The sequence below is a fragment of the Nannobrachium achirus genome (genome assembly GCF_963921795.1).
Source record: "Nannobrachium achirus genome assembly, chromosome: 2".
Classification (NCBI taxonomy): domain Eukaryota; kingdom Metazoa; phylum Chordata; class Actinopteri; order Myctophiformes; family Myctophidae; genus Nannobrachium; species Nannobrachium achirus.
Genome location: NC_137811.1, coordinates 74,652,864 through 74,680,405, shown reverse-complemented (window position 1 = coordinate 74,680,405; position 27,542 = coordinate 74,652,864). Strand labels below are relative to the sequence as shown.

The window sequence follows — 27,542 nt, the reverse complement described above, 5'->3', positions numbered from 1 at the left end:
GACTTTCGACTTTCTCTGGTGGTAGTCGACTTGTGTAATGAAGTCGACTGAGTCGACTTGTCGACTTTTTCGTTAATGCCCTAACCAGCACCCTGGTCTTTGTGTTCTCAGTCACACCAGCATAATACCAGCACCCTGGTGGAAAGGGGGAAATCTTTCTGGCCGCTCACCCACACTTGCAAAGTGCAATTTCAAAGTTATTAAAGAAAGCAAAAGAAAATCACACCTAGTGTGAAGTGAGCGGTGCTATTTTTTAAGCGTCCCGCGTAGCTTGGCCAATGTGACCCCTGGGTGTAGACCAGATGTAGACCAGATGTAGGCCACATGTAGGCCAGATGTAGGCCACATGTAGGCCAGATCTAGGCCAGATCTAGGCCAGTACTAGGCCAGTTCTAGGCCACACCTTCAGGGCCCGGACATCTTTTGGGGACCTATGATTTTTTGGGGACCAGACAAAGCCAGGTCGTGAGTGGCCAGTAGATCCACCAGATGACAACCATGAGGTTCCCAGTTCAATCCCGGGCTCCCCCAGAAGTTAGTGTCCTTGAGCAAGACTCTGAACCCCTAGTTGCTCCCGGTGAGCAGGTTGGTGCCTTGCATGGTTTCCTCTGCCATCGCTGTGTGAATGTGTGTGAATGTAATGCACGTAAATCACTTTGGAATAAAGTGCTTTGGAATAAAGTGCTTTGGAATAAAGTGCTTTGGAATAAAGTGCTTTGGAATAAAGCGCTATAAGAATGCAACATTTAGCAAAAGAAAGGTAATAGTAAGAAACAGACTTGTGTGTCCCCTGACTCAGGCTTTGTTTTTTCACAATTCAGATCAGATTAGTGTATTATTGACAGATACTGTATCTGGATTGGTTGCTGTGTAAACACAAGAGCAGGTCTATCATGTAGACATGTCTATCATGTAAACTCTGTGTCTCTATACTGCATGATGCTCCTCCTACACATTAGTCTGGATCTTATTGGACCAGAGTTTCTCAAACCTTTTCACGTCAAGGACCCCTAGCTGGGGGTCCCCGGACCAGGGACGTGCTGGCCATTGGGAAAAGCGGGACAACTCCCGAACGGCCGGTTCATTCCCAGCCGGTCCAGGCCGGCCATTAGGAAAAAATTAAAAATTAAATGTCAGCCTTCGTTCCATTTTGGGGGCCTGGCGGACAACAAAGTAAATTGTCACTGTCGGGCAGAAACCTCGTATCTCCAAGTTTCAAATTTGTAAATTTTTTCGCAAAGCAAAGCCCTGCGTCATTATACAAGGCTGTCGCATAAAAGTAGTGAAAACAGCAGATCTACAAGCACACAACGCCTCGCGCTGCGAGGCGTTGTGTGCTTGTAGATCGGCTGTTTTCACTAGTTTAAATCATTTTTAAAATGATAAATACAAATCAAACGGTTTTGGACATACAAGGTTTCCACGCGACAGCAACGAAATATAGGCCTAATTCATGTAATTGGCCCACTGGCTTGTCACTTGTCATGATCTGAAATGGCAAATCTTTGAGTAGCAGCAGCGCTATAGAGAGAGATCTCTCTCTATAGCGCGCAATGAGGGCCTCTCCAACTCTTTTTCCTGGGCTGAATCAGGGGCCCAGCACGTCCCTGCCCCGGACCACACTTTGAGAACCACTGTAGGAGAGCAGTAATGCAAAGCATGCAGCCCACGTGTCCCCGTTATGAACCACTTCCAACCTATTTTTATCCACGTCATTAGAATAACCTTTATTTAACCTGTAAAAATACACCGAGATAAAGTCTCTCTTGCTAAAGTATGCAACTGGCCAAGAGGCAGGAATGTTGAGAAAAAGCTGAGGTGAACGTTTTCAAATGTATTTTTTTTTTCTTCTCCAAAACAGCAGATCGACAGATCTTTTCAGTTAATTGCCCGACCCTAGTAGTCCAAACAAAGTATTAATTATGATGTTTGTTTTGTCTGATATCTCAAGTAGCTCGTTCGCAGTTCAGTCCAGGCAGTACTAGGTCAGTGTTTCTCAACCTTTTTTCTGCATGGGCACACTTTTTTTAAATATCCTCAGTCGGGAAGAAACCTTGTATCTCCAAGTTTCAAATGTGTACGTTTCTTCGCAAAGTAAAGCCCTGCTTCATCATACAAGGCTGTCGCACAACAGTAGTGAAAACAGCAGATCTACAAGCACACAACGCCTCGCACCGCGAGGCGTTGTGTGCTTGTAGATCGGCTGTTTTCACTAGTTTAAAGGGATCCCTGGCTAATACGACAATATGCCTTAATACATTATAATTGTCCTCTATAACTACAATGTAAAATTAAAAACACCTTAACTCACTGAACGCCATAAACGTCTTATACGTCTTTGGACCTCGGTGCCATAAACGTCTTTTACGTCTTTTTAATTAATCAAAAGTTTTATCATTTTTTCATAATTGTAATTTCAAAAAAATCGCTCTAGAAGTTGGCCATATGCCTCCGTGACCTGAGCGATACGGCCGATTTGACTGTAGCACCAGTGTAACACAGTCCGGCGGAAAATCGGTATAGCCGAAGATTGGTTCCGGCCGTTTAAATGTTATCTAAAACGTTCGTTTATACACTTTCCCGTGCATCCCTGACGAACTATAAGTACTCAAAAAACGCAGAAAATTCTCAGGATTCCAGCGGTGCCATCCATTCTTCTCTACCTATCCTTGATCGCGATCGCCAGGGTTCCGAAGTGTGTTAGCATGCTAGCTAAAAGGCCTGGCCAAAATGTAAACAACAGGCCCAAACCAAAAAAAAGATGGACGTCTTCTTCCTTCTTCTGTTAGTTGATCAGATAGTAGGAGACCACACTCTGGTGGTTTTCAAATGGTATTGCACTCCAGATTGCACATAGGGCCCATCACAGCACACACATATGATGATGATCAAGACATCTTACACATGTTCTATTGAAGCCCAAATCTAATGATAGGATATATATATATAAATATACATGTTTTCCTTTGTAAGAGGGGTAGTGTGGCTTTCGATAGAAGCATAGATTTATATATGTAATTTAAGTACAAAATATGATTTTGGCCCCCATAAAAAGGCAAAATTAAGCAAAATGGCTGGCACCAGTTTTGTAGATTTTGAATAAAGGGTGGCATTCACTGAGTTAATTATTATTTATTTCTTCTACAAATAGCTAATCTTTCACTCAATAGGGGAAATGCCCGTCGCAAGTTGATGATGTCATAAATGTAATTTGTGTTCTATCCCTATCCACAAGTTTCCGCGGGGGTTTACTGGAGACTATCAGGACCAAACTTCCGGGTTTAACAGCAGACATACAAGCTCACGTTGCGTTGCAGATGCAACCCGTTGTGAGCTTGTAAATCGGCGGCGGAAGATCGATGCAGACGTTTGCGCAATGCACTATGGGGCGTAGGAAACTCGTGGATAGAATTTAAGGCCTGCATGTGCAAATAAAAACAAACGTAATACTTCCTATGGTCAAATCAATAAATGACAGTTATGACAACATCAACTTGCGACAGACATTTCCTGAGTGAAAGATTAGCTATTTCTAGAAGAAATACAATATTAAGGTGTTTTTAATTTTACATTGTAGTTATAGAGGACAATTATAATGTATTAAGGCATATTTGTCTTATTAGCCAGGGATCCTTTTAAATCATTTTTAAAATGATAAATACAATACTGGCTTTCAAGCAGTTTCAAGGGGCACACTTGACCCTTCTCAGGGGCACACCAAAGGTCCCCAGGCACAGTGGTTGAGAAACACTGTGCTAGAGAGCCGTTGTTTCCTTGACTCTGAGAACCAAACATGATAATGCAGCTTGCTGCTCGGTGGGCGAGCTGAAAATATTGGAGAAATGACTGGAGACCTGTGATGTCATGACATACTCCAAATGTTAGTTTTTCCTATTAATTTGGTCAATAAGGTACACAGAATGAGAGGCCTGCTCTGCCGGAAACATTGCGAAAAAATGTTTCCCATTGACTTCACTATACTGGAAAAAAACACACCAAAAAAAGTAGCATGTGAGGGGTCAAACTAAGGGTTTTTCATGATTCTGAATCCATTGCAAGCATTTGTTTTGCATGAAAAACATTCCGTGGGCTAGATTTCAGCCTCTCAAACCTGTGAAAAGTGATGAGTCATCACTTTTCACCGTTATTTTGGTCCGTTTTCTAGCCCAAGGAATGTTTTTCATGCAAAACAAATGCTTGCAATGGATTCAGAATCATGAAGAACCCCTAGTTTGACCTCTCACATGCTACTTAAAGCATTATTTTCTTTGGTGTGTTTCTTTCCTGTATATTGAAGTCGATGGAGTGAATATACAAATGGCCATAACCTTTTTTCGCAGAGTTTTCGGCAGAGCAGGCCTCTCATTCTGTGTACCTTAATGACCAAATGAATAGAAAAAACAAAAATAAAAAGTATGTCATGACGTCACAGGTAAAGCCCTATTCTTTGAGCTTTTGGGCCTGTGGCTCCCCGGCTATCCAGACATAATGAGCGTAATCAGCCAGGGCATTTAGTCTGCTCACACAGCACCAAGATAAGAGCTGATCAAACAGATGTCTGTCAGGGCTTCAATCAGAGAGCTCCATGCTTGATGCTGGAGACAGGATCTGAAGCCTTCTCACGTTAGAGTTTATTATCCTCTCTGTTGTCGACCCGAAACCTCATTATGTCCCAAAACTATATCTTTTCAGGATTCACATTTAAAATAGCAAAGTGTCCTCTAGGCCAGTGGTCCTAACCCTTTTCTGTCCGTGACCCCCAAAATAATCATATTTTAACTGGGGACCCCCAACCCTGACGAGCACTAAGAGTTGAGACGTTACATTTTGTATAACACAGTTCTATTGTGACAATAGCAGATCTACATGCTCACAACGCCTCGCAACGCAAGGCGCTGTGAGCATGTAGATCGTCTATTTTCACAATTTCTGCCTCTAATATTTGACAATTTGGCCCATGATTAATTTGTCATTTTAGATGTATTAAAAAGTCCTTCAATTGTCACTTTAGGAATGTGCAGATACCCTCTATACACTTCAACTTTATGTTGGTTTGTTTACTGTTGAGCGAGAAAACAATGTTGCACATTAAGGTAATCATCTGGGGACCCCCCCAAAATAATTTGGGGACCAACCTGTGGGTCCCGACCCACAGGTTGAGAACCACTGCTCTAGGCCAGGGGTTTCCCAACGTGGCACCCAAGGGTGCCGTGATGCCAGTCCAGGGGTGGCGCAGGATAATCTGATAACGTTTGGAATTCATCAATATCACTAGATCAATATCACTTCACTATGCTTAGTAAAACAGACCTGATTTGCACTGTTAGTTAATAGCTTTTTCCATCTCTCGCCAGCTCTCTTCACCAAAGCTCTGCTATTTCTGGTGAACCTTCCCCCCCAGAATAGGGATGCTGATCAAGAGTTCAACGTCAAGTATGAAGTTAATTTCACTCAGTTCAGATGGAAACAGATATTTCTTCAATGTGATGTAAGAGTTAAATAAATAACAGTGTAATTCAGGGGTGCCGTGGGTGAATAGGTGATTGCGACCGTCAGGTCGCAGTTACTATCAAAACCTCCACCGGCTGTCTGTCAGTCAGTCTTTCACATGTCACACGTCACCGCCACAGTTGCCCCTATCCATGCCAAACTTTGCACACACACACTGCTTGGCTGCCAAACCACAACCTCCACCCCTTATTTCTCACATGGCCCTCTTCTAGCGCCACCATCTGGCCGATTTTCTTTAAAACACATTTTTGGACAGTGCTCCTACAGATTTTGCCCTAAAATCAGGCAAAGCGGTACACAGTATCTCTAAAGTCATGTCATCAACACGGATCTGTCCCATTTCCCATATTCCCTCCTGATTGGCTACCACTGCCTTCTAAAGTTTGTGTATGTGGACCTGACGGTCGCTTATCTCCCGATTTAGGGAGTCTTACTGGTTTACAGGGTGACCTGAGTCAAAAGTTTCAGAAACTCTAGGCCTGGAGTTACCGAGACATTTGACTGGTGTCAAAGTGACCCTTGACCTTTCACTCTGTACTTTTTTTCCCCTCTACACCAAACCTCCGCTGTGGAAAACAAAGATTTGGCAGCCCACCCCGTCGTAACTCTGAGGACCCCCTTGAGGGGTGCCGGACCCCCTGTTGAAGACCCACAGGAAGGAAGCTGTCATGGAAGAAGCTGGGGCTTAACGTTGGGAACACTTCTCCACCTTGAAGGCGTTTTTATCACTTCAATAACATTGCAAAAAGGTCAGAGTCAGACGGACCTGGAAAATCTTGTTGTGTTTGTTATCAGGTTGCTGTGTGTTGTTGACGACAGCAACGCACACGTAGCGCCCAGAGAAATCATTAACTTCAGCTGGTACAAAAACCCTGCAGCCCAGAGATGCACGCACGCACGCACGCACGCACGCACACACACACACACACACACACACACACACGACAGGGACGTGCAGAAAATTTTAGAGAGGCAGGGGCTGAACTTTCTAAAAGGTGCTTTTGGTGAAAATATCGAAAAGAGCAGACCTTTAAACTTTAAAACTGTCTTGTGTGAGACACACACACACACACACACACACACACACACACACACACACACACACACACACTACTGAGCTCCAGTCTTACAACCGTATAGCGTTGGTTGTCAGCTTTACAGATTCGATTCTTTTTTTTTTCTTCTTTTCAACCACATGAATCCTAGCATGTCTAGATATAATGAGAGGAATACATTCAGTGAAAATGTGCTGATCTACAAGTACAAAATAGTAAATGGTGCATTTATAGCACTTTTTATCCAAGGAGCTTTACCCATTCATACACTGATGGCAGAGGAAACCTTGCAAGGCACCAACCTGCTCACCAGGAGAAACTAGGGGTTCAGAGTCTTGCTCAAGGACTCTTCGACGGATTCAAACTGGGAACCCTTCGGCAACCCTTCGTGCTCTAATTACGTTTGTTCTACCCCTGAGCTATTCCGCCCCACAAGCTTTGGATGAGGAGATTTAGGCCGGCTTTACACTGCCACTGAAATATAGCCTGAATCAGATCTGAGTCACATCAAAAGTGGAATCCGATTTTTTTTTTCCTAATAGTCTAAATCCACATGAAATCCGATTTTGAAAAAACACATCCAGAGGTGGTTTCAAATCCAATCCATATCGGATCTGAGGACATCTGACTCAGTCTGAAAGCAGTAACCACATCCTCCCCATAGAGTTATACACAAGTCACATGCAAGTCACATCAAACTGTTCAAACATCACTTGCTGCGGAGCACCGATGTCATTACAGAGTGCGAGTATTTACTATTTGATTACAGTGCGCTGAGCACATGAGAAAAACAAGAGAGGAGAGAGAAAACACGTGAGCTAAATAGATAAAACCAGAGAGAAGAACGAAACACAAGAGTAAAGAAAAGAAAGAAAAACAATATTGTAACGTGTGTTTGTTTTTGTTGTTGTCGCTTGTCTGTTATGTCGCATTTCCTGAACACGTGATCAACTAGCGTCATGACGCCGACGTCGTTACCACAGTAACCAAAGCAGATATGTCGCCGCAGGGCAGCTTTGGGCTGACGTTGTTAAAGAGGCGGTGCCATAGTTTTGTACTTTTTCTGTTTTTCATGTGTCTAGGAGGTTGAAAGTACTTCATTAGAAGTACTTTGTACTCTATGTTTTGTTTTTTGAGAAATTATGTATTCTCTTAGTATTTGTTTGTTTTCTCTTGTGGTGAAAAGTGTCAGTTAAAAAACAGATACTAAGTATGTCACAGTATCAACTCCTCCCCTATTTACCATTCACCCAACACTGTGGGGTGTGGCTATATCAGCTGGATCACCACCCACGAAGGCATCCTTGCATACTTAATGAACTGGGGGTGTGGCCGCATAAAAACCCAATTTTAACTCTTTCTGTATACTTTTTTGGAAAAAATCTTCCTCCTAGTATAATCATAATACCTGATAATCATGTTTTAGAGGGGGGGGGGGGTATCATGGCACCACCTCTTTAAATCAGTCGGAACACACAGATCCGTTCTGGTCACTTGCAAATGCAGTGTAAAAAGTTAGGCCAAAAGATCAGATTTGGGAACCAAATGGGATTTGGGCTGGATTTGACTGCAGTGTAAATCCGGCCTTAATGTGGTGGGGGGGTACAGAGCCCTGAGGGAATAATAGGGTTAACGTAGTTATACATGTGAATCCAAATCCGATTGGATGAATGATCTCCTTTCAATATTTTGGCTCCATATTTTAAACTTTTGTGTTCTTTTCGTAGCAGCTCTACAAGCTCCAAAGCTTTTGAATTTGAATCCTGAAATGTAACCGTTTTTAGACATAATGAGGTTTACGGAGTGGGCATCTTGTCTGCTGTTCCTCCTAGTTGAGCCGGGTGTGCAGGGACGTGCTGGGCCCCTGATTCAGCCCGGGAATAAGAGTTGTAGAGGCCCTCATTGCGCGCTATAGAGAGAGATCTCTCTTTATAGCGCTGCTGCTACTCAAAGATTTGCCATTTCAGATCATGACAAGTGACAAGCCAGTGGACTAATTATTGTACATGAGTTATATTTCATCGTTGTCGGGTGGAAACCTTGTATGTCCAAAACTGTTTGTTTTGTATTTATCATTTAAAAAAATGATTTAAACTAGTGAAAACAGCCGATCTACAAGCACACAACGTCGAGGCGTTGTGTGGATCTGTGTAGATCTGCTGTTTTCACTACTTTTGTACAACGGCCTTGTATGATGAAGCAGGGCTTTGCTTTGCGAACATTGCGACATTTTAAACTTGGAGATACGAGGTTTCTGCCCGACAGTGACGATTTACTTTGTTGGCCGCCCAGCCCCCAAAATGGAACGAAGGCCGACATTTTATTTAGATTTTTTTTCCTAATGGCCGGCCGGGAATGAACCGGCCGTTCGGGAGTTATCCCACTTTTCCCAATGGCCAGCACGTCCCTGCGGGTGTGGCTGTCCCACTGATTGGCTGATTGGAGAGCAGCTGGGTTAGGTTCCACCACCTCAGAGAGAGACCAGAGAAGACAGCAGCTCTGTCTTCTGCTCTGTTTGTTACTCTAGCTTTCCATTCCACACACCCTACTGTGGGTTATTTTATTTCTAGGGCTGGGATGCGATTAAACATTTTAATCTTATTAATTACAGGCGCTGTGATTAATTAATCGCAATTAATCACATTTTAATCGCACATCGATATTTGACCTGAGAAGCTTTTTTTTTCAAGTAAAACACATTTTGTTGTACGAGTGAATCAACAAGTGAGTTTTTTAAATCTAAATTTCGCATCCACTGGGCCAAGCAAAGCGCTCTGTTCGGCTACTTCTCCCTTTGCGTTTGTTGTCTCTTCTTGGTTGGTGCATCGCTATGATCGGTATGCCCGAAACTGAAGGTTATGTGGTGCAAAAACTAAGTGCGATTAAAATGCGTTCATTTTTTTAATCGCGTTAATTTTCTGTAATTAGTTAATCGCAAAATTAATCAGTTAAAGTCCCAACCTTATTTATTTCATAACTTTCTTTCTTTCTTTCTTTCTTAGCGTATTCTTTGTGAAGCACGTGGCATTGCATCAAGCCGTACGAAACAACGCTACATAAATAGTGTTTTATTATTAGGCTTTGGACAACAAGACGTTTTAAAAGGAGGAATGTTGACAACGGTCAGTTAAAATAAGTACTGGTTGAAGCCGTGATGCAGTCAGTAGAAACATGACATCGTTTGAGTGTAAAACCTCACGGAAGCTTTTCCACTGGCTCTGCGTTTCCACACTGTGTGTGACGGCTGCTGTTTTTACTGAGTGGAAAAAAACACTTGTCTCTGCTGCACGTTTGTCATCCACAATAATAAGGGACACACAATCAGTTTGTTCCAACCATTACCACCGTCATTAACATAACCATTAGATGAAGTAAGGATGATAATGACTGCTGCCGCTACACCTCTAGCTGCCACGTCGTTTTAAAACCCATTTAGGCCTAGAATTATTGAATGCTTTAACCGGTGAAAAATAGCAGATATACAAGCTTGTAGATCTGCTATTTTTTTGAAAAAGTCGTGAAAATGTGTGCAAATCTTTGAATATATATGTATTTTCAAAGCGAACGTTTGTAACTCAAATTTTTCTTCTGGGGGGGGGGTCCCTGGAACTAGATATTTTGAGATGGGGGGTCCGTGGCCAAATACATATCATTTTGGGGGTCCTTCACATTAAAAGGCTTGTATATCTGCTATTTTTCAATAGTTAAAGCATAAAATAATAATACACCATACTGTGTACCCGTTCTAAATGGGTTAACTCCACAAAACCTAGGCTTTTTTGACGGTCACAAGTTACTATGAAAACCTCCACCGGCTGTCTGTCTGCTGTGGCGTCAGTTCAGAAAAAGCTGAGGTATGGCAACATGACTGGTGTTTTGCACGCGCGCCTTCGTGCGCGTGCAAGACACCAGTCATGTTGCCATACCTTAGCAACGGGCATTTATTTTAAGAAGTACATTCTATTTTTTCCCCCTGTTTCTACGGTTTCTTGGGCTGAATATGGCAGCCTGGAACGGTTGTTCAAGTGCAGCTAAACTTACTTGGCATGTTAGTAAACGTGCCACAATTAACAATAATTAATTGCACCTGTGTGTGCAGCTGACCTGCGGAACCTGGGAATATACCATTTTGTCAAGATGGGGAGAATACAAGTATGGAGAATATAATTATAATACCTTGTTAAAGTGACCATTTTGTTAAATTTTGCATTTGTAGCTATTTTACTGTAATTTAACAACATAATAACCAAGTAACTTTTATTTCCCCCCCTGGACCCAGGGTATGGCAGCTGCATACCCCTGCCATACCCAATTGACGCCCCTGTCTGTCTGTCTGTCTGTCTGTCTGTCTGTCTGTCTGTCTGTCTGTCTGTCTGTCTGTCTGTCTGTCTGTCCCTCCGTCAGTCTGCCGTCACGTCACGTCACACTTTTGGCCCTACTCTTATCTCCGCCACCGTTGCCCCTATCCATGCCAAACTTTGCACATACACTCCTTGGCTGGCAAACCACACCCTCCGCCCCCTGATTTCTCACATGGCCCTCTTCTAGCGCCACCATGAGGTTGCTTTCTGCAGACAACATTATCCGACCTCGCGGTCGCTTATCTCCCGATTAGGGAGTCTTACTGGTTGAAATAAGTAGCTCTATATTCTGATAGTCACTGATGTTGTTGGTCTCCACATTTAGTTTTTTGCAAACATAAAATAAGATGTTCAGGTTGGGATGCCACAGAAACCAGCTTGTGTTTCTGTTCAAATTGTCTCTGCAAATGTTTTTCTTTTTAGTTTAGTTTTTTGTTTCAACACTTCCAATTTCACTTGTTTATCCTGTAGTGTGTGTATCCCATATATGAGCTCTCTCTCTCTCTCTCTCTCTCTCTCTCTCACTCCTGATTGGATAAAATTGGTATCCCCACATGAAAATGAAAATTTCTGTTTACTGAAGAGCTGCTTGGAGCGATGATTACTGTCACAATATAGAGCTATTTACCACTGTTACTGAACAAACACTCTATAGCAATGATTATGAGAATATAGAGCTATTTACCACTGTTACTGAACAAACACTCTATAGCAATGATTATGAGAATATAGAGCTATTTACCACTGTTACTGAACAAACACTCTATAGCAATGATTATGAGAATATAGAGCTATTTACCACTGTTACTGAACAAACACTCTATAGCAATGATTATGAGAATATAGAGCTATTTAACACTGTTACTGAACAAACACTCTATAGCAATGATTATGAGAATATAGAGCTATTTAACACTGTTACTGAACAAACACTCTATAGCAATGATTATGAGAATATAGAGCTATTTAATACTGTTACTGAACAAACACTCTATAGCATGGGGTCTTCAACAGGGGGTCCGGGACCCCTAGGGGGTCCCCAGAGTTACTACAGGGGGTCCTCCAAATACTTTTTTATACCACTTAGTTAAACCCTTGTGTCCATATTCTGAGAACTTTAGCCAAAAATAGCAGATCTACAAGCTCACAACTCCTCGCAACGCGAGGCATTGTGAACGTGTAGATTGCCTATTTTCGGCAAAGAGCTTTGGTGTAGAGGGGGAAAAGAGCAAACTAGTGAAAGGTCAAGTTTATTAAGTATTGACGGTTCAAGTGGTTAAATATCTGAAAACACAAATTGACATGAATCCAAAATACACTGATGATTGTGCTGTCAAACAATTAAACTATAAGGAATCTATCAACAGGTTGCGGGGGTCCCTGCTTCATAACTCTCACAGCTAAGGGGTCCCTGGCCTGAAAACGTTGAAGGCCCCTGCTCTATAGTAATGATTATGAGAATATAGAGCTATTTAACCAAAAATAGCCTCCTTTAAGCCCTACTAAATTTGGAAAAATGTAACCTGCTCCAAATAGGGACAGCGGGTTGAAGTAGTGCTAAATGTACAGTAGTAATGTATTTTCGTTGTCCAAATGTTTCCAGCTGATGCTGGACACGGAGGGCCTTAACGCTGTCATCAATCACTGCCTTTTAAACCACAGAGGTGGTCTTTCTCTCTCTTTTTCCACATGTGGAACCGTGTGTGTGTGTGCGCGTGTGTGCGCGTGTGTGTGCGTGCGTGCGTGCGTGCGTGCGTGCGTGTGTGTGTTACTGTGTAGGAAGAGAAATAGATGTTGTGAGGAACCATGTTCCTGAATGTTTGATTTATGGTTGAAAAAAAATATGTTAACGATTAGATTCAGGTTGGGTTTGGATTATATATTTACAGGTTAGGGTTAATGGTTGGTATTAGAGTTAAACATGATTTGTACATACCGTATTTTCCGGACTATAAGGCGCACTTAAAAGCCTTTAATTTTCTCAAAAAACTACAGTGCGCCTTATAGTCCAGTGCGCCTTATATATGGATTATTCATTTACATTGACATTCCCTTTAGCACAGCTCCATCTGTTGGATGCATAACGCAACGGTAGCATCTATTATGTGCGCCTTATAGTCAGGTGCGCCTTATATATGAAAACAGTTTGAAAATAGACCATTCATTGACAGTGCGCCTTATAGTCAGGTGCGCCTTATAGTCCAGAAAATACTGTAGTTTGTGTCAATGTGGTAGACTGACAGGTCTTTACATCTTTAACTGTAACATTATTTTTGTAATTTTCAGGATTTTTCTTTGGCATTTTTAACTGTAAGCCTATAGTCAAGTCGCTTGTGTAATCTTAAAGGTGATACACCATGAAATTTCACTTTTCCTATTTTAAAACCTTTTTTTTTTTTCTTTTTTTTTTCAAAAAATCGTTTTTTTCAAAAATAAATTATTTTTTCAAAAAAAAAATTTTTTTCAAAAAGGTTTTGTGGGGGGGGGGGTGGCGCAGTTCAGGCCAAAGTTGGTACTGCAGCTGAAAATGCTCTGAGAGCCATTCAAAAATGAGAGGCTATCTGTTCAGGAGTGGTAATTTAGCCTCAAACCTTTGGAAAACCGTTTTTGGGACATAAACAATATGACATAAATACTTTTTAAATGCATGGTGTATCACCTTTAAATGTTTCGGGGGATTATGAACAGGGACGTGCTGGCCATTGGGAAAAGTGGGACAATTCCCGAACGGCCGGTACCAGTTCAGGCCGAACCAGGCTGGCCGTAAAATAAATAAAAAAATAAATAAATAAATAAAAAAGGCTATAGCCTATACATTTCCAAAATCAGTTAGTACAGGGGCTAATACAAATTTTGGTACCACCCAAGGTGACCGTAACATTTTGGGATTTTCTTCTTCCTACATGTCTCTAGTTTACATTTTGGTATGATAACCCTTTCTGAGAAGTAGCTTAATTGATGTTATCACCCGCTAGAGTCGGTGTCCCATCGACTTTCTATACAGGAGGAAAATACCCAGAAAACATTTTTTTTCTGGGTATTTAAGTAGGATGTGAGGGGTCTAAGTAGGGGTTTGTTATGATGCTGAATCCATTGCAAGCATTTGTTTTGCACAAAAAACATTAATGGGGCTACAAATGGCCCCAGAAAACGCCCACAAAACTGATGAATCGTTTTCTGGGGCCATTTGTATACCGTACATCCCTGCTCTGCCTGCACATAACCATGATGCAGGAAAACTGTTTTCACCTGTACATATTTTGTTCTGATTGTAATGTATTGTGTACACTTCTGCTTTGGCAATGTAAACGTATGTTTTCTCATGCCAATAAAGCCCTTTGAATTGAATTGAATTGTGTGTGTGTGTGTGTGTGTGTGTGTGTGTGTGTGTGTGTGTGTGTGTGTGTGTGTGTGTGTGTGTGTGTGTGTGTGTGTGTGTGTGTGTGTGTGTGTGTGTGTGTGTGTGTGTGTGTGTGTGTGTGTGTGTGGCTGTGACAGGGTGGCCAATTTTAGCACAGCTGCTCGTCGTTGCCCCTCACGCACTTTCCTCTACATCATACATGGGCAACTGGCGGCCCGGGGGCCACACGCGGCCTTCACCTTCACTTAGTGTGGCCCACAGGTTAATACCGGAATACTGATATATTATTGATTTCAGCTGTTACAATTACAACCATGACCTGCTTTGATTCCGTCAGTCTATATTAGTAGCTTAATAACTAGTATAGTAGTATTAAAATGTATTTATTTTTTATGTCCAATGTATTTGTATTTACGGTAGGTTCATAAAGTTAACATGAGTATATAACTAAATGCGTTTGAAATTAAATCATTTCAGGATTCCAATTAAAAAATAACAAAACATTATTCCAGGATTCCAATTTAAAAAATAGCCGATCTACAAGCTCAAAACGCATCGCGCTGCGATGCGTTTTGAGCTTGTAGATCTGCTATTTTTGCTTATTTTGCATGAGATACTAGAATGACAAAGTAGGACGTAACAATATGCAATGTGGCCCTCTGGAGTGAAGGTGGAAATATAGTGGCCCTCTGGAGTGAAGCTGGAAATATAGTGGCCCTCTGGAGTGAAGGTGGAAATATAGTGGCCCTCTGGAGTGAAGCTGGAAATATAGTGGCCCTCTGGAGTGAAGCTGGAAATATAGTGGCCCTCTGGAGTGAAGCTGGAAATATAGTGGCCCTCTGGAGTGAAGCTGGAAATATAGTGGCCCTCTGGAGTGAAGCTGGAAATATAGTGGCCCTCTGGAGTGAAGCTGGAAATATAGTGGCCCTCTGGAGTGAAGCTGGAAATATAGTGGCCCTCGCCGTCATCAAAGTTGCCCACCCCTGTTCTACAGTCTGTGCTTGCGTCACACAGACAAACAGTCTCTAAGTTGCTTGGATAGACTGGAATGCTCATCAATACTAAATCTCAAATAACCTTTGTGTGTACTACTGTGTACCCTGCTGTTGTAATCGCCAATTGATCAAAATACAATCCATGTGAGTTCAAATCGATTAGAGTAGCGATGTCTCAGTGGATGTTTTCAACCCAGATGTGCATGTTACAGTAGAGTAGGTAGTAGGGATCGGTAGCGGACAATATCAAAAATCGGCAGGTATCATATAAAACCGGACGAATCGGTGACCGGCAGGTCACTGACATAAATATCGGTTTTATGCCAATTGTGTCTATGGCACTGCACAGCATGATGCTCTGGTTCTGTGACTAAAGTAAACATTAGCAAGTAGCAGCCAGTCTACTTGGTGGCAGCCTACAGAATACAGAAGGTGCTGATTACCTTTGCAATGTAAGGATATATTCCATAATCCTGTGTCAATGTCGTCTCCAAAAAGGAGAAAAAAAGCATGTGTCACCTGCTTTCCTCCTGCCTAGTCCAGACGGTTTTGGCAGGTCAGACCTTCATAAAACCGGCGGATCGGTATCGGCCAAGAATTTTGCAATCGGTCCATCTCTAGTAGGTAGCCTCAAGTCTAAGCTTGCTTCACTCAGACACATAATCTCTCGTCTAGCTTGGATAGCCTGGAATGCTCATCAATACTAAATCTCAAATATACTAACCTTTGTGTGTACCTTGCTGTTGTAATCGCCAATTGACCAAAATACAATCCATGTGGGTTGTTATTAACTGCAGCTGTAAACATTTCTGTCTCTGGCAGTGTGTGTGTGTATGTGCGTGTGTAGTTGTGTACTAGCAGGCCTAATACAATTATTGCATTAAGGCTATACCTAGTATCTGCAATAATACAACTGAAAGTCAAAGTTCAGAGGCATCATATTGCCTTTTGTAAGGCTAGATATTTGTTTTAATTTCTTGAATCAATATGTCTTTGGTTTGCCAAACGTAACCTGAAGGAATATGACATTAAAACTACAGTATATACTCCTATACTATATACTTTAGGACCTAAAGTGACCTCAAATGTGCTCAATAAAGACCTGTCAGTCTACCGTCCTGTCAATAAAGACCTGTCAGTCTACCGTCCTGTCAATAAAGACCTGTCAGTCTGTGCTGTCAATAAAGGTATAAAAAGCCCCAAAACAAATCAAAGGAAAAAATTACAAAATTATAAGAATGGCGTTCATACATTTGTCGTGGTAAAATGTTAATGTCCTCACAAGTCCAGTAATACAAAGGCGTGTGCAGGGGCGTCAATTGGGTATGGCAGGGGTATGCAGCTGCCATACCCTGGGTCCAGGGGGGGGGGAAATAAAAGTTACTTTTAAATATAAATCCATGAATGTCTCTTTGTCTAATCTGAGCTGGTTATTATGTTGTTAAATTACAGTAAAATATCTACAAATGCAAAACTTTACAAAATGGTCACTTTAACAAGGTATTATAATGATATTCTCCACACTTTATTTCTCCCCATTTTGACAACATGGTATATTCCCAGGTTCCGCAGGTCAGCTGCACAGGTGCAATGCACTTCAACAACCTTTCCAGACTGCCATATCCAGCCCAGGAAACCATAGAAAAAATAAAATGTACTTGAAAGCTAAATACATTTTATGGCAAGCTAAGGTATGGCAACATGACACCAGTCATGTTGCCATACCTTAGCTTTTTCTGAACTGACGCCACTGGGCATGTGTGAGTGTGAGTGTGTGTGTGTGTGTGTGTGTGTGTGTGTGTGTGTGTGTGTGTGTGTGTGTGTGTGTGTGTGTGTGTGTGTGTGTGTGTGTGTGTGTGTGTGTGTGTGTGTGCGTGCGTGCGTGCGTGCGTGCGTGCGTGTGCGTGTGCGTGTGCGTGCGGTGGTCTGGTAGCGTGTGGTTCATGCTGTTTTAAAGCAGTCTGGTAATCAAGCAGGCTGTTGTCATGACAACGCAGATGATACCGTAGCTACACTGAGGAGGAATAAACCTCATTATGTTCCAAAAGTGTTACTTTTCAGTATGAAGTTATTTTAACTAATTTCCTGCGAACCCCGTCGAAACCGGAGATTTCCCGCTGTACCACTCTGCGATGCCCGAGGAGCCCGAAGATTTAATTAGCTTTAATCATTATGAAACGATTAAAAGTATGGTCGCTGATTATAGCCGATTCTGGCTCTTTAGGCCCGCCTCCTAACCGTATCCGGTCGTATTTCCCGTTTGGACCGGATCTAGGTTTCCATATCCGGTCTGAGGTCCAATCGCAGCTCCGTTCGCATAGCTTTTCATTGTAAACAAGTGAGCTGACTGCACGGCCATAGAATGGTATTTTTTCACGCAGTTTTTTATTTATTTTGTAGCTGTTTACCCGCCTGGCATATGATCTGCGCACATATCGTCTGCTATGTGCGCGAACGTGTCCACGTGTTACCATAGCGCACAGCTGACTGTTTCCAATGTTTTTTCATGTAAACACTGGCGGATAAGCAGGGATACAGCGTGGCAACAGATATGTCTATTTCAATGGTTTTTTTTTTATTCGAAACCTGTTACCGAGTCTACACGTCTACTAGATGAGTCGCGCACAGATCATGCACGATGCGTGCGCGTGCCCACGTTAAAAGGTAAGGACAATTTGGCAGGAAAACAGTTCAGCCTATGTTTAAAATAGCAGCAAATGAGTTAAGAAGAGAAAATAAAATGAGGTTAAAATATGGATATACAAGGTTTCTGCCAACAGCAACGAATACCACAACGCAGAAAAACTGCATTTTTCATCATCTTTATAATCATTACCATGTTGAAAACGTCCCATTTAAAAATAAACAATAGTGGAAATGGCTGATCTACAAGCTCAAAACGTTATCAAGTTATTAAATGATGTTATTTGTCACATCTGCCCTTTTCTTATGAAGCACCTTCTTCTTATGAAGCTTAAAAGACAAATAATATTCCAATGTTCAACGACAATTAAATCGTTAATTACGATTATTTGAGCCACAATTAATGGTCACGTCAAGATGTCATATTCATGACATCTCCATAGTCTCAGGGATGTCCTGGACTGGACACCCACACAGCACAGGACAGGACAGTGTTTCCTCAATAATTTGGTATAAATGTTACTCACTCACTGTGTGTGGTCACCATACGACACAGGGCACTTATAACTACATGACTCTGAAGCTGTGCTGCATGTACATACAGTAATGCCTTAGTTTGTGAGTTTGACACAAACAATGGAAAGAAAGTTATCTGTCAACTTGTTATTCTCTTAGTTGTAGGCCAAGTTATATTGACCTAGTTGTAAGCTAGTATAGAGCAGTGTTTCTCAACCACTGTGCCTGGGGACCTTTGGTGTGCCCCTGAGAAGGGTCAAGTGTGCCCCTTGAAACTGCTTGAAAGCCAGTATTGTATTTATCATTTTAAAAATGATTTAAACTAGTGAAAACAGCCGATCTACAAGCACACAACGCCTCGCGGTCCGAGGCATTAATAAGAAATAATGTGTTGGTGGTGGTGGTGGCTGCCGCGGCAGTTACCAGTGATGCCGGTGCCAGATAATGTATTCGCTTTCTGCTATTCTGTCTCAGCCACCAACGCACGGACGGGCAGTTTACCGCTACGGGACCTGCCGGTCCGTGCGGCGGCCACCGGTCCTACTGGCGGGACTGCTGGTCCTATCGCCGGCGATGCAGTGCGACTGCTGGTCGAACTAGCGGTCGTGCGGCAGTGTCTGCCGCTGCAGTTCCGCGGCAGGTGACGGTGCCAGAGAATGTATTCGCTCTTTCTACTATTCTGTCTTTGTTTCTGTCTAATACAATATATTAGCTCTAATTACCAACACATTATTTCTTATTATGGCTTTATTCTGTCTTATTATGTCTTATTATGTCTTAAAGTGTACTGTAAAAGAGGATGGGACCAACATTGGTTAGGCTTACAACCAGGCCTGGAATTTCCTCACGGCAAGGTCGGTTACATGTCTTTCTGCCCCTTTCCGACATGTCTCCTTTCCAACACTAACCCTATCTCTAACCCTAACCCTAAACCTAACCTCTATGGAAGTGTCACCACTCCGACAATAAGAAGTCAATGTCGGAGTGGCGACATGTCGTAACATGTCCCCACGACAAGGTCACCTGGCCCTTTGGTGTTGTCCATTTTTTGAAGGCACAAAGGCCAAATGCCAGGGCAGGAAGGCCATAAAATAAAACAAGAAAGAATGTGTTGAATTTAAGGGTTGGGGATGATAACCTAATCTGCAGCGAAATAGATACATTACGGTGTTTACAATCTGATCCATGCTCAGACCTGCACCAATCAAAGTCACTGGATTGGTTTAAAGATGGGGACCCGGGGGAGTTGGTACTCGCTGAAAACCAAAAAACGACTCTACAACAGCAATGTGAAGTCAGTGCTGCTGTGTGGATCGGAATGCTGGCCAGTCACAACAAGTGACATGAAGAAGATCGATGCGTTCCACAATCGATGCCTCAGGAAAATCTGCCGCATCTTCTGGCCTGCGAGAATAGCGAGTTTAAGCTCGATGATTTTCAGGACGGCAACGCCAGGCGGACTACGGCTGCTATGACGTAATCGCCGTAGTGATCAAAATGGTTAAGCAAAGCCTCGGCGGCGACGGGTTCTCACCCCTTTCAGTGAACGCTTTGGTTCCCATGGCGACGCGTACACGCAGCAGACGGAGTAGGCGCTACGTGGGAAGGGACCTTCTGCCGTAGTAGAGACAGCTGCGGCGACGGCAGGTTTATCTATCGAGCGCGGATCATTTCCGGCTGCCGTTGTCATCTGCCGTTGCCGTAGCGTTGCTTAAGGTCGATAATATCTAATGAGGAGCTACACAGGGTGACCAAGTGCAACAGCGTGGTGCTGGAGATCAAGCCCCGCAGGTTCAAATGGCTCGGGCATGTGTTCAGGATGGCCCAGGATCGTATCCCAAAGATCGCTCTCAGATGGACCCCCGCAGGGAAAAGATAAGAGAGAGGCCGGCCCAAAACAACCTGGCGACGAACTGTAACAGCTGAGCTGATGGAGATGAACCTGACATGGGGCGAAGCACAACATGCAGCACAAGACAGGACCCGATGGAGGCAGATCGTTGAAGCCTTGTGTCCCACTTGGGACGAAGAGGATTAAGTAAGTACGTAAGTAACCCGGGGGCAGTTAGATTTCAGAATTTTAACAAAAGACACTGGTGTCTACATGACAAGAAAGAGACACCGGTGTCTACTGTCTACATATTGACAAGACAGAGACAGGAGAAAGTGGTACAGTCAGCTGGGGCATTAAGGCCACTGTGGCCTCAGGTCATGCCATTTTTTGAGGGGCACAAGGCCAAACTGAGGGGCAACGGCAGCCATGGCCTTCATGTCCTCCATGAAATTCCTGCCCTGCTTACAACTACAGTACATGTCAGTGATGGATATTACATAGTATTCAACTTCTGTTGTTCAATATCATAATCATAAGAGTTGGGAAACTGGAGTATTGCTTGTCTCTCTCTCTCTCGCTCTCTCTCTCTCCCTCTCATGAGTGTGTGCACCACACACACACACACACACACACACACACACACACACACACACACACACACACACACACACACACACACACGCATGCCATAATCCCAATATGTCTCCAGAAGCTATAAGTGTTTCAGTGTTCTTGGTTCCAGTGCCAAACAGCACAGCATAGAGCAGTAAACTGGATGTCACAATTACTGCAAATAATGTGACTTTAGTCATGAATTGTGTCACATGCTGACAGTTCACTGGCTCACTGTTGGACACGTGTTATCAGGGGGTCCAGGGACCCCCAGGGCTCCTAGAGGGACCCTTACAGCTTACAGCTCTGTAACTCTGAGAGTACAAATGGAACCAAATGGACCCTTACAGCTCTGTAACTCTGAGAGTGTACAAATGGAACCAAATGGACCCTTACAGCTCTGTAACTCTGAGAGGGTACAAATGGAACCAAATGGACCCTTACAGCTCTGTAACAAGCCATAGGCTTTCTTGGGTCTAAGCTCATCTTAGCAGACCTTGTATTGAACTGTAGCCTACTGTCCTGTGCTTGTCTTTGCAAACTGCTATAATAAAGTATTCAATCAAACAATCGATCAAACAATCAATCAAACATATCTGTAACTCTGATAGTGTACAAATGGAACCAAGTGGTCAGATGGCAGTCCTTGACATTAGACAGTTTAAGGTCTTTGTAAACAAAGGAAGAAGGGAATATTGTCAGAAATAGTGTCATATCCTGGAATAAATTCCTTACCAAAAAATGTCTTCACCAATGTGTTTGTAAAGGTGTCTAGTAACACATCCCACAAAGACTGAAATTCAGTTTCCCTAGGAGAATCAGTTACATCTGATGGAAGTTGGAGTCCCATTAAATTAGCTAGGATAGGATATATATATATAGATATATATTAGTACTTACAGGTGTAAACGGATACATCTATTGATTCAGCACCATCAGAAGGACAGATATATATATACACAGTATATATTATATATATTAGTACTTACAGGTGTATAGACGCAGGGACACATCTCCTGGTGCATCACCATCAGAAGGATAAGTGTATATACAGTATATATTATATATATTACCGTACTTACAGGAGTATAGACGCAGGGACACATCTCCTGGTACACCACCATCAGAAGGATAGTGTATATACAGTATATATTATATATATTACCGTACTTACAGGTGTATAGACGCAGGGACACATCTCCTGGTGCACCACCATCAGAAGGATAGTGTACATACAGTATATATTATATATATTACCGTACTTACAGGTGTATAGACACAGGGACACATCTCCTGGTGCAGCACCATCAGCAGGATGCCCAGCAGCGCGGTGCCCAGCGCCGAGGCGCACAGCCTCTTCTTGTCCTCCAGGAGGAACTTCCTGTCCCGCAGGCGGTACAGGTTGTCCCCTCCTCCGGGGGACAGGGTCCTCTTCAGCCCCCCTCCTCCGTGGTTGTTGTTCTGGTTGTGGAGGAGGTCCCGGGGGGCCGGGGAGACCACCAGAGGCACCGACACCTCCGTGGACCTCTCTCCCCCGTTCCGGTCGATCATCATCAGCCTCAGCCCGTCTCCTCCTGCTCCGTTGTTGCTGTCTGTCTTGGAGAGCAGGTTGGTGCGCGCTGTCATCTCCAGGTGGTCCACCATGATGTCCAGGGCGCACAGCCCTCCACCTCCACCTCCACGCGGACCCCCAGCTTCGCCCTCCTGCTGCCCGCTGAGCCCTCCTCCCTCCCCGGCAGTGTGCTGGTGGTTGTAGTGGTTGAGGAGGTTGTGGTTGTGGTTGTTCTTCTCCGCCCGGACAGATCGGGACGGCATAGCAGGATGGATCCGAGGGGCGCACCGTTCAGCGGGGCTTCTCCTCCGCTCATCTGAAGCACGGTGACTTTAGACCCAGACCCCGCTGGGCTGGGTTCCCCCCGGCTCGCAACAACCTCTGTCTGGGGACCAGTGTGGTCCGTGGTGGTCCGTGGTCTATAGTGGTCCGGCTCCGGACGGTCAGCGGTTCCTCCTAACGGCACCTCTCCTCTCCCTGGACTCTGGCTACTAGAGCTGCATGGCTACACACTACACAAGTCTGGACTGACTGACTGACTGACTGCTCGCTCCTCTGTCATCTGATCTGCGCAGTGCACACTGTGTGACGGTGTGCGTGTGTGCGTGCGTGTGTTCTTATTTGCATGGCTTTATTTGCACTTCTGTCTGTGGCGCACGTGTGTTAACTGTTGGAGGCGTGCGCGTGCGCGTGTGTAGCCTACGTGATGTGTGAGTGAGACATGCGCGTCTTGCTTTTATCATCAGTCACACACTGTAAAACTCTGCGTTTAACCTCTGAGGATAAATAGATTATTACACCAAGTGGAGTCAGAAGGAATTCCTCCTCCTTGTTTTAAAAGCTGCCGTTTTGCACATTATGATGATTCAAGCAAGTGTTTTATATTTCTGTTATTTCCATTAGGAAATCAAATAGGCTACATTGTTGACCACACTACTAGGAGGGTTTGTAAATCAAATTAACGATGACGTCTCAGACAGTTCATCATCTACTTGAGTTACTTTTTTCCAAACTTTAAGTAGAGGTAAAAGTCTACCTTCTATCTGTGACATTGACAACAGTGCCCCCTGGTGACTGACTGAGTAACGACAGTGATGTGTCCTGACGCTCCATGCAAAATTCTCCAATTTTTATGCTACAAATAGCCTACAATGTTACTTTACAAACACGCTGCTCATTGTTGTCATTTGTGTAGGAGCCAGAAACAAAATACAACAAATACAAAATACAAAAGTAGGCCTATAATAACATTTCAATTCAATTGTTCAATTCAAAGGAGCTGTATTGGCATGAGAAATATGTTTAGGCCTACATTGCCAGTGCAAGTGTCACAAATAAAATAAAAACAGTTGAAAATGGGGAACATATACAGTTTTGAGGGGGTACAGCATTGTGTAAACAGAGCTATGTCACATTGTGTCATTTTATTGGCCTACTGGCCCGGGTATAAAGCTTTTGGAACAAATATAGCAGCATTATTTATCTCAAAATGCATTTAAAGGTAGCAGCTCTGTTTCATACTGTATGTGCAGTATAGGTCTAGATGTCAATCCCAATAACACTAGCAGCGGCAGACACAACGCCTTGGTAATGTGTAAAGTTCAATATAAAATGTCAGTTTCTATACTATAGCCTACCAGAGTGCTCATTAAATTTCAGGATTACTATATTGCCATAGCTTTGCACATACAGTAGCCTACCTGGTATATGGTCCATTTAAGACATAAACAAATAAATCTGCCATTATTTGAATGCTATGGTATATACACACCTACCAAGTAAGTTAAACTACAACTATAAAATCAAGTTAAGGTAAAGAAATGGTATTACTCAAATGTTTGCCTACCCACAGTTCCTCCCCAATGATAGCACATATCAAACACTTCACTGCCCCACACGGCTACCAGCCCCATACGTTTACACCTATGCCAGGGTGCCAGTGAGTGCTCACCCTCCCCTGTGCCCTGCTCTGTATTGTTATAGTCATCATCATGGCATGCAGCTTAGGGCACAGGAGAGGGGATCAGTGGCAACCTGGTGCGACAGAGGGGATTTTTAGTTTAAAATAAAATAAATATATTTTTTAAATGTGGTAAATTAAATGAAGTCACCATATTAGTAGGAAATTACACCCTGCACATAAACTCAGCACGAAAAGAAAGGAGAAACTTGACTTCGGTCCATTTTAATATTACCAAATTGTATTGTGTTTTATATCATTTTTATCGTTGATTCATCACCTTTACAACGATGTACAGTTTGTAAGCATGGGGCATTCGAGGCATGAGCTACACACATATCAACGATAACAATGATATCAAACACAATACCATTTGGCATAATTAACGGGGGGATATAATGGACCGAATGTTGGCACATTTTGGTATTGCTGTGTAGCTCCTGCCTCGAATGATCATTAGAACAATGTCTTGACGTGACAGGAAATATTACAACATGAGGAAAAAGGTTAAATTCAAATCAAAATATGTCAACTCGAAACTATGTGATTTTTAAAATGGTTTCATTAAACGTAATGTTGACATGGCACACTTGACCGACTATCTAGAAAATAAAAACATGGCACTTTGTTTCAAAAAGTTTGCTGACCCCTTGATATAATAGAGCTTTAACTTTTTAACAAAACATTTTATTTTATGGACCCATTGTTTCCATTTGTACACTGTCAGAGTTAAGAGGAGACCTTGAAATGTATACGTTTAAGAACCACTGTCTTCCACTAGTAATACAGTCTCAGGCATTGACACTAAGGCTTGCCCACCTGCCCCCGGCAGGTAAATAAAACTTCAGGGCAGGTGAAGTTGGCTTTCAGGTTGCCCGACAGGGCAAGTGCTCATTTGAGAGGGGACACAAATGTCTATAAACACAACACTTGATATCTGTCTAAACACCTGAACGTGGCCAGTGCGCTGTGTCTTCTGGTCTGTGGAATGTAAAATAAGAGCACTATTTACCTATAATGTGCTGTTTTTACTGTTGCTACATTTAAAAATAAAAAATAACAAGTGTGAACCCATAGACATATTCAATCATAGCTAAAGTATTTGGCATTTGGATTTGGAGGTATTGAGGTATGACATTTTATCGCACAGCCCCAGAAAGTAAAGAAATAAGTGTGAAATTGAGCGGTAATTAAAATCGTACCTATCATTTTATAATGGACAATAATGGATAATTACTTTTCGGGCAAGTGGGCATTACCTTCGGGCAAGTAGAACATGACCTGTACTTGCACGATGGGCAAGTGCCTCTGAGACCTTAGTGTCAACCCCTGAGTCTCCATGCAGCCATTAGCAGAACATGACCAGCCAGCCAGTCAGTCAGTCAGTGGATGTGTCATAGACAGAGTGTTAGTAGGAACCACGTCATGACCTTGTGCTGTATGACGCAGTGCCCCACATGGGGCCTTCCTCTCTGGGCATCCTGTTCTGTGAATCCCTCCTCCACTACATCCACGCTGCATGGCACGCAGGGCAGAGCTGTTCTGTGAATCCCTCCTCCAGTACCTCCAGGCTGCATGGCACGCAGGGCAGAGCTGCCCGCTCCATGCCCTCCTCCAGTACCTCCACGCTGCATGGCACGCAGGGCAGAGCTGTTCTGTGAATACCTCCTCCAGTACCTCCAGGCTGCATGGCACGCAGGGCAGAGCTGCCCGCTCCATGCCCTCCTCCAGTACCTCCAGGCTGCATGGCACACACGCAGGGCAGAGCTGCCCGCTCCATGCCAGGGCAGCCAGGCAGCGCTTTATGCCAGGGCCTCATAAACAGGGGCGTCACAAGGGGTAGGAAAGTGGGACTGAGTTACTAGGGCCCAAGGTGGAGGGGCCCTAATAACTTTATCTAGCAGATATACAAGCTCACAGCGCGGCACCGAGTGCCGCGCTGCGAGCTCGTAGATCTGCTATTTTTGAAAAGTTGTGAAAATGTCTGAAAATCTTATATATGTATTTTTTAAGCGAATATTTCTAACTCAAATTTTGCTTCTGGGGGTCCCTGGAACTAAATATTTTGGAATCAGGGTCCGTGGCCAAATACATATCATCTTGGGGGTCCTTGACATAGGTTTCTTGCACACATCAAAAATAGCAGATCTACAAGCTCGCAGCGCGGCACTCGGTGCCGCGCTGTGAGCTTGTATATCTGCTATTTTTCAATAGTTAACATTCATGGGGGGCCCGCAGTGAATCCTTGTACCCAGGGCCCAGAATTTGGTGTGACGCCCCTGCTCATAAACATTTTCAAGTGGGGGTCCCCCTCGGTCCCCCTCGGTCCCCCACTTGTTTGGGATATTTTCTTGTCACATAGTACATTTGAAACTATTTCATGAACAAACATTCCTTGCTCTTGCTCAGCAGCCCATTTTTTTATTTAAGTTGACAATTAGTAGTAGCCTATATTTGCAAATGTACTGTAGTTTACTGTATGTCCAAAACTGTTACTTTTCAGGAATCAAATTAGTAATAGCAAGTAGCAAAAGTAGCAGATCTACAAGTAATGAAGAATGAGGCATAGCTCATGTTGTTACCTTCCTTAAATTGAGATTAGTCATGTGGTCTGCACCCACTACTACACACAGAATGTGGTGGAAACAGAGCTACACTTCCTACAGTACCTGCCCACTGTACCAAGACATCAGAGACAGAAGGGCCTTTTCCACTGGCAAAGAACCGGTTCTGGTTCTTCCGCCCGCCTATGGGATGAACCAGAGGTGAGCTTTTCCACAGAGAACCGAGTTGGTTCAGAACCGTGAAAGTTGGTTCCGCACGGGAACCACAAAATCCTTGGTTCCTCTGGTTCAATCGTGGTTCAATCTGGTGGAAACGCAAGCCGGTTCACAAGAACGAACCAAGGTTCCAAGAAAGTTGAACCGGGACTGGTTCTGGAACCGGTTCTTTCACTGGTTCTGGAACCGGTTCTTTGCCGGTGGAAAAGGCCCCTATACTGTACTTCCCACAGATTACACACACCCACTGTGAGTTTGAAAACATGACCAACGACAAAACACTCCTATAGCCTACCTACTGGGAGAAATACAACAATGTGCGAACACACAGCAACACCATTTGTGAAAGATTGCTATTTGTT

At 43.4% G+C, this 27,542-nt stretch overlaps 1 protein-coding gene across 1 annotated transcript in view; it reads right to left on the bottom strand.

Annotated features, from left to right (window-relative positions):
• The window catches only part of kcnn4 (potassium intermediate/small conductance calcium-activated channel, subfamily N, member 4), a gene marked incomplete at both ends in the record, with an annotated part of 117,733 nt that extends 95,030 nt beyond the window's left edge, over nt 1-22,703 (bottom strand). The window contains one exon of the mRNA XM_080744423.1: nt 22,155-22,703. Within this exon, the coding sequence (XP_080600549.1) occupies nt 22,155-22,703 (549 nt within the window). The remainder of the gene's footprint in view (nt 1-22,154) is intronic.
• Nucleotides 22,704-27,542: the final 4,839 nt, after the last annotated feature.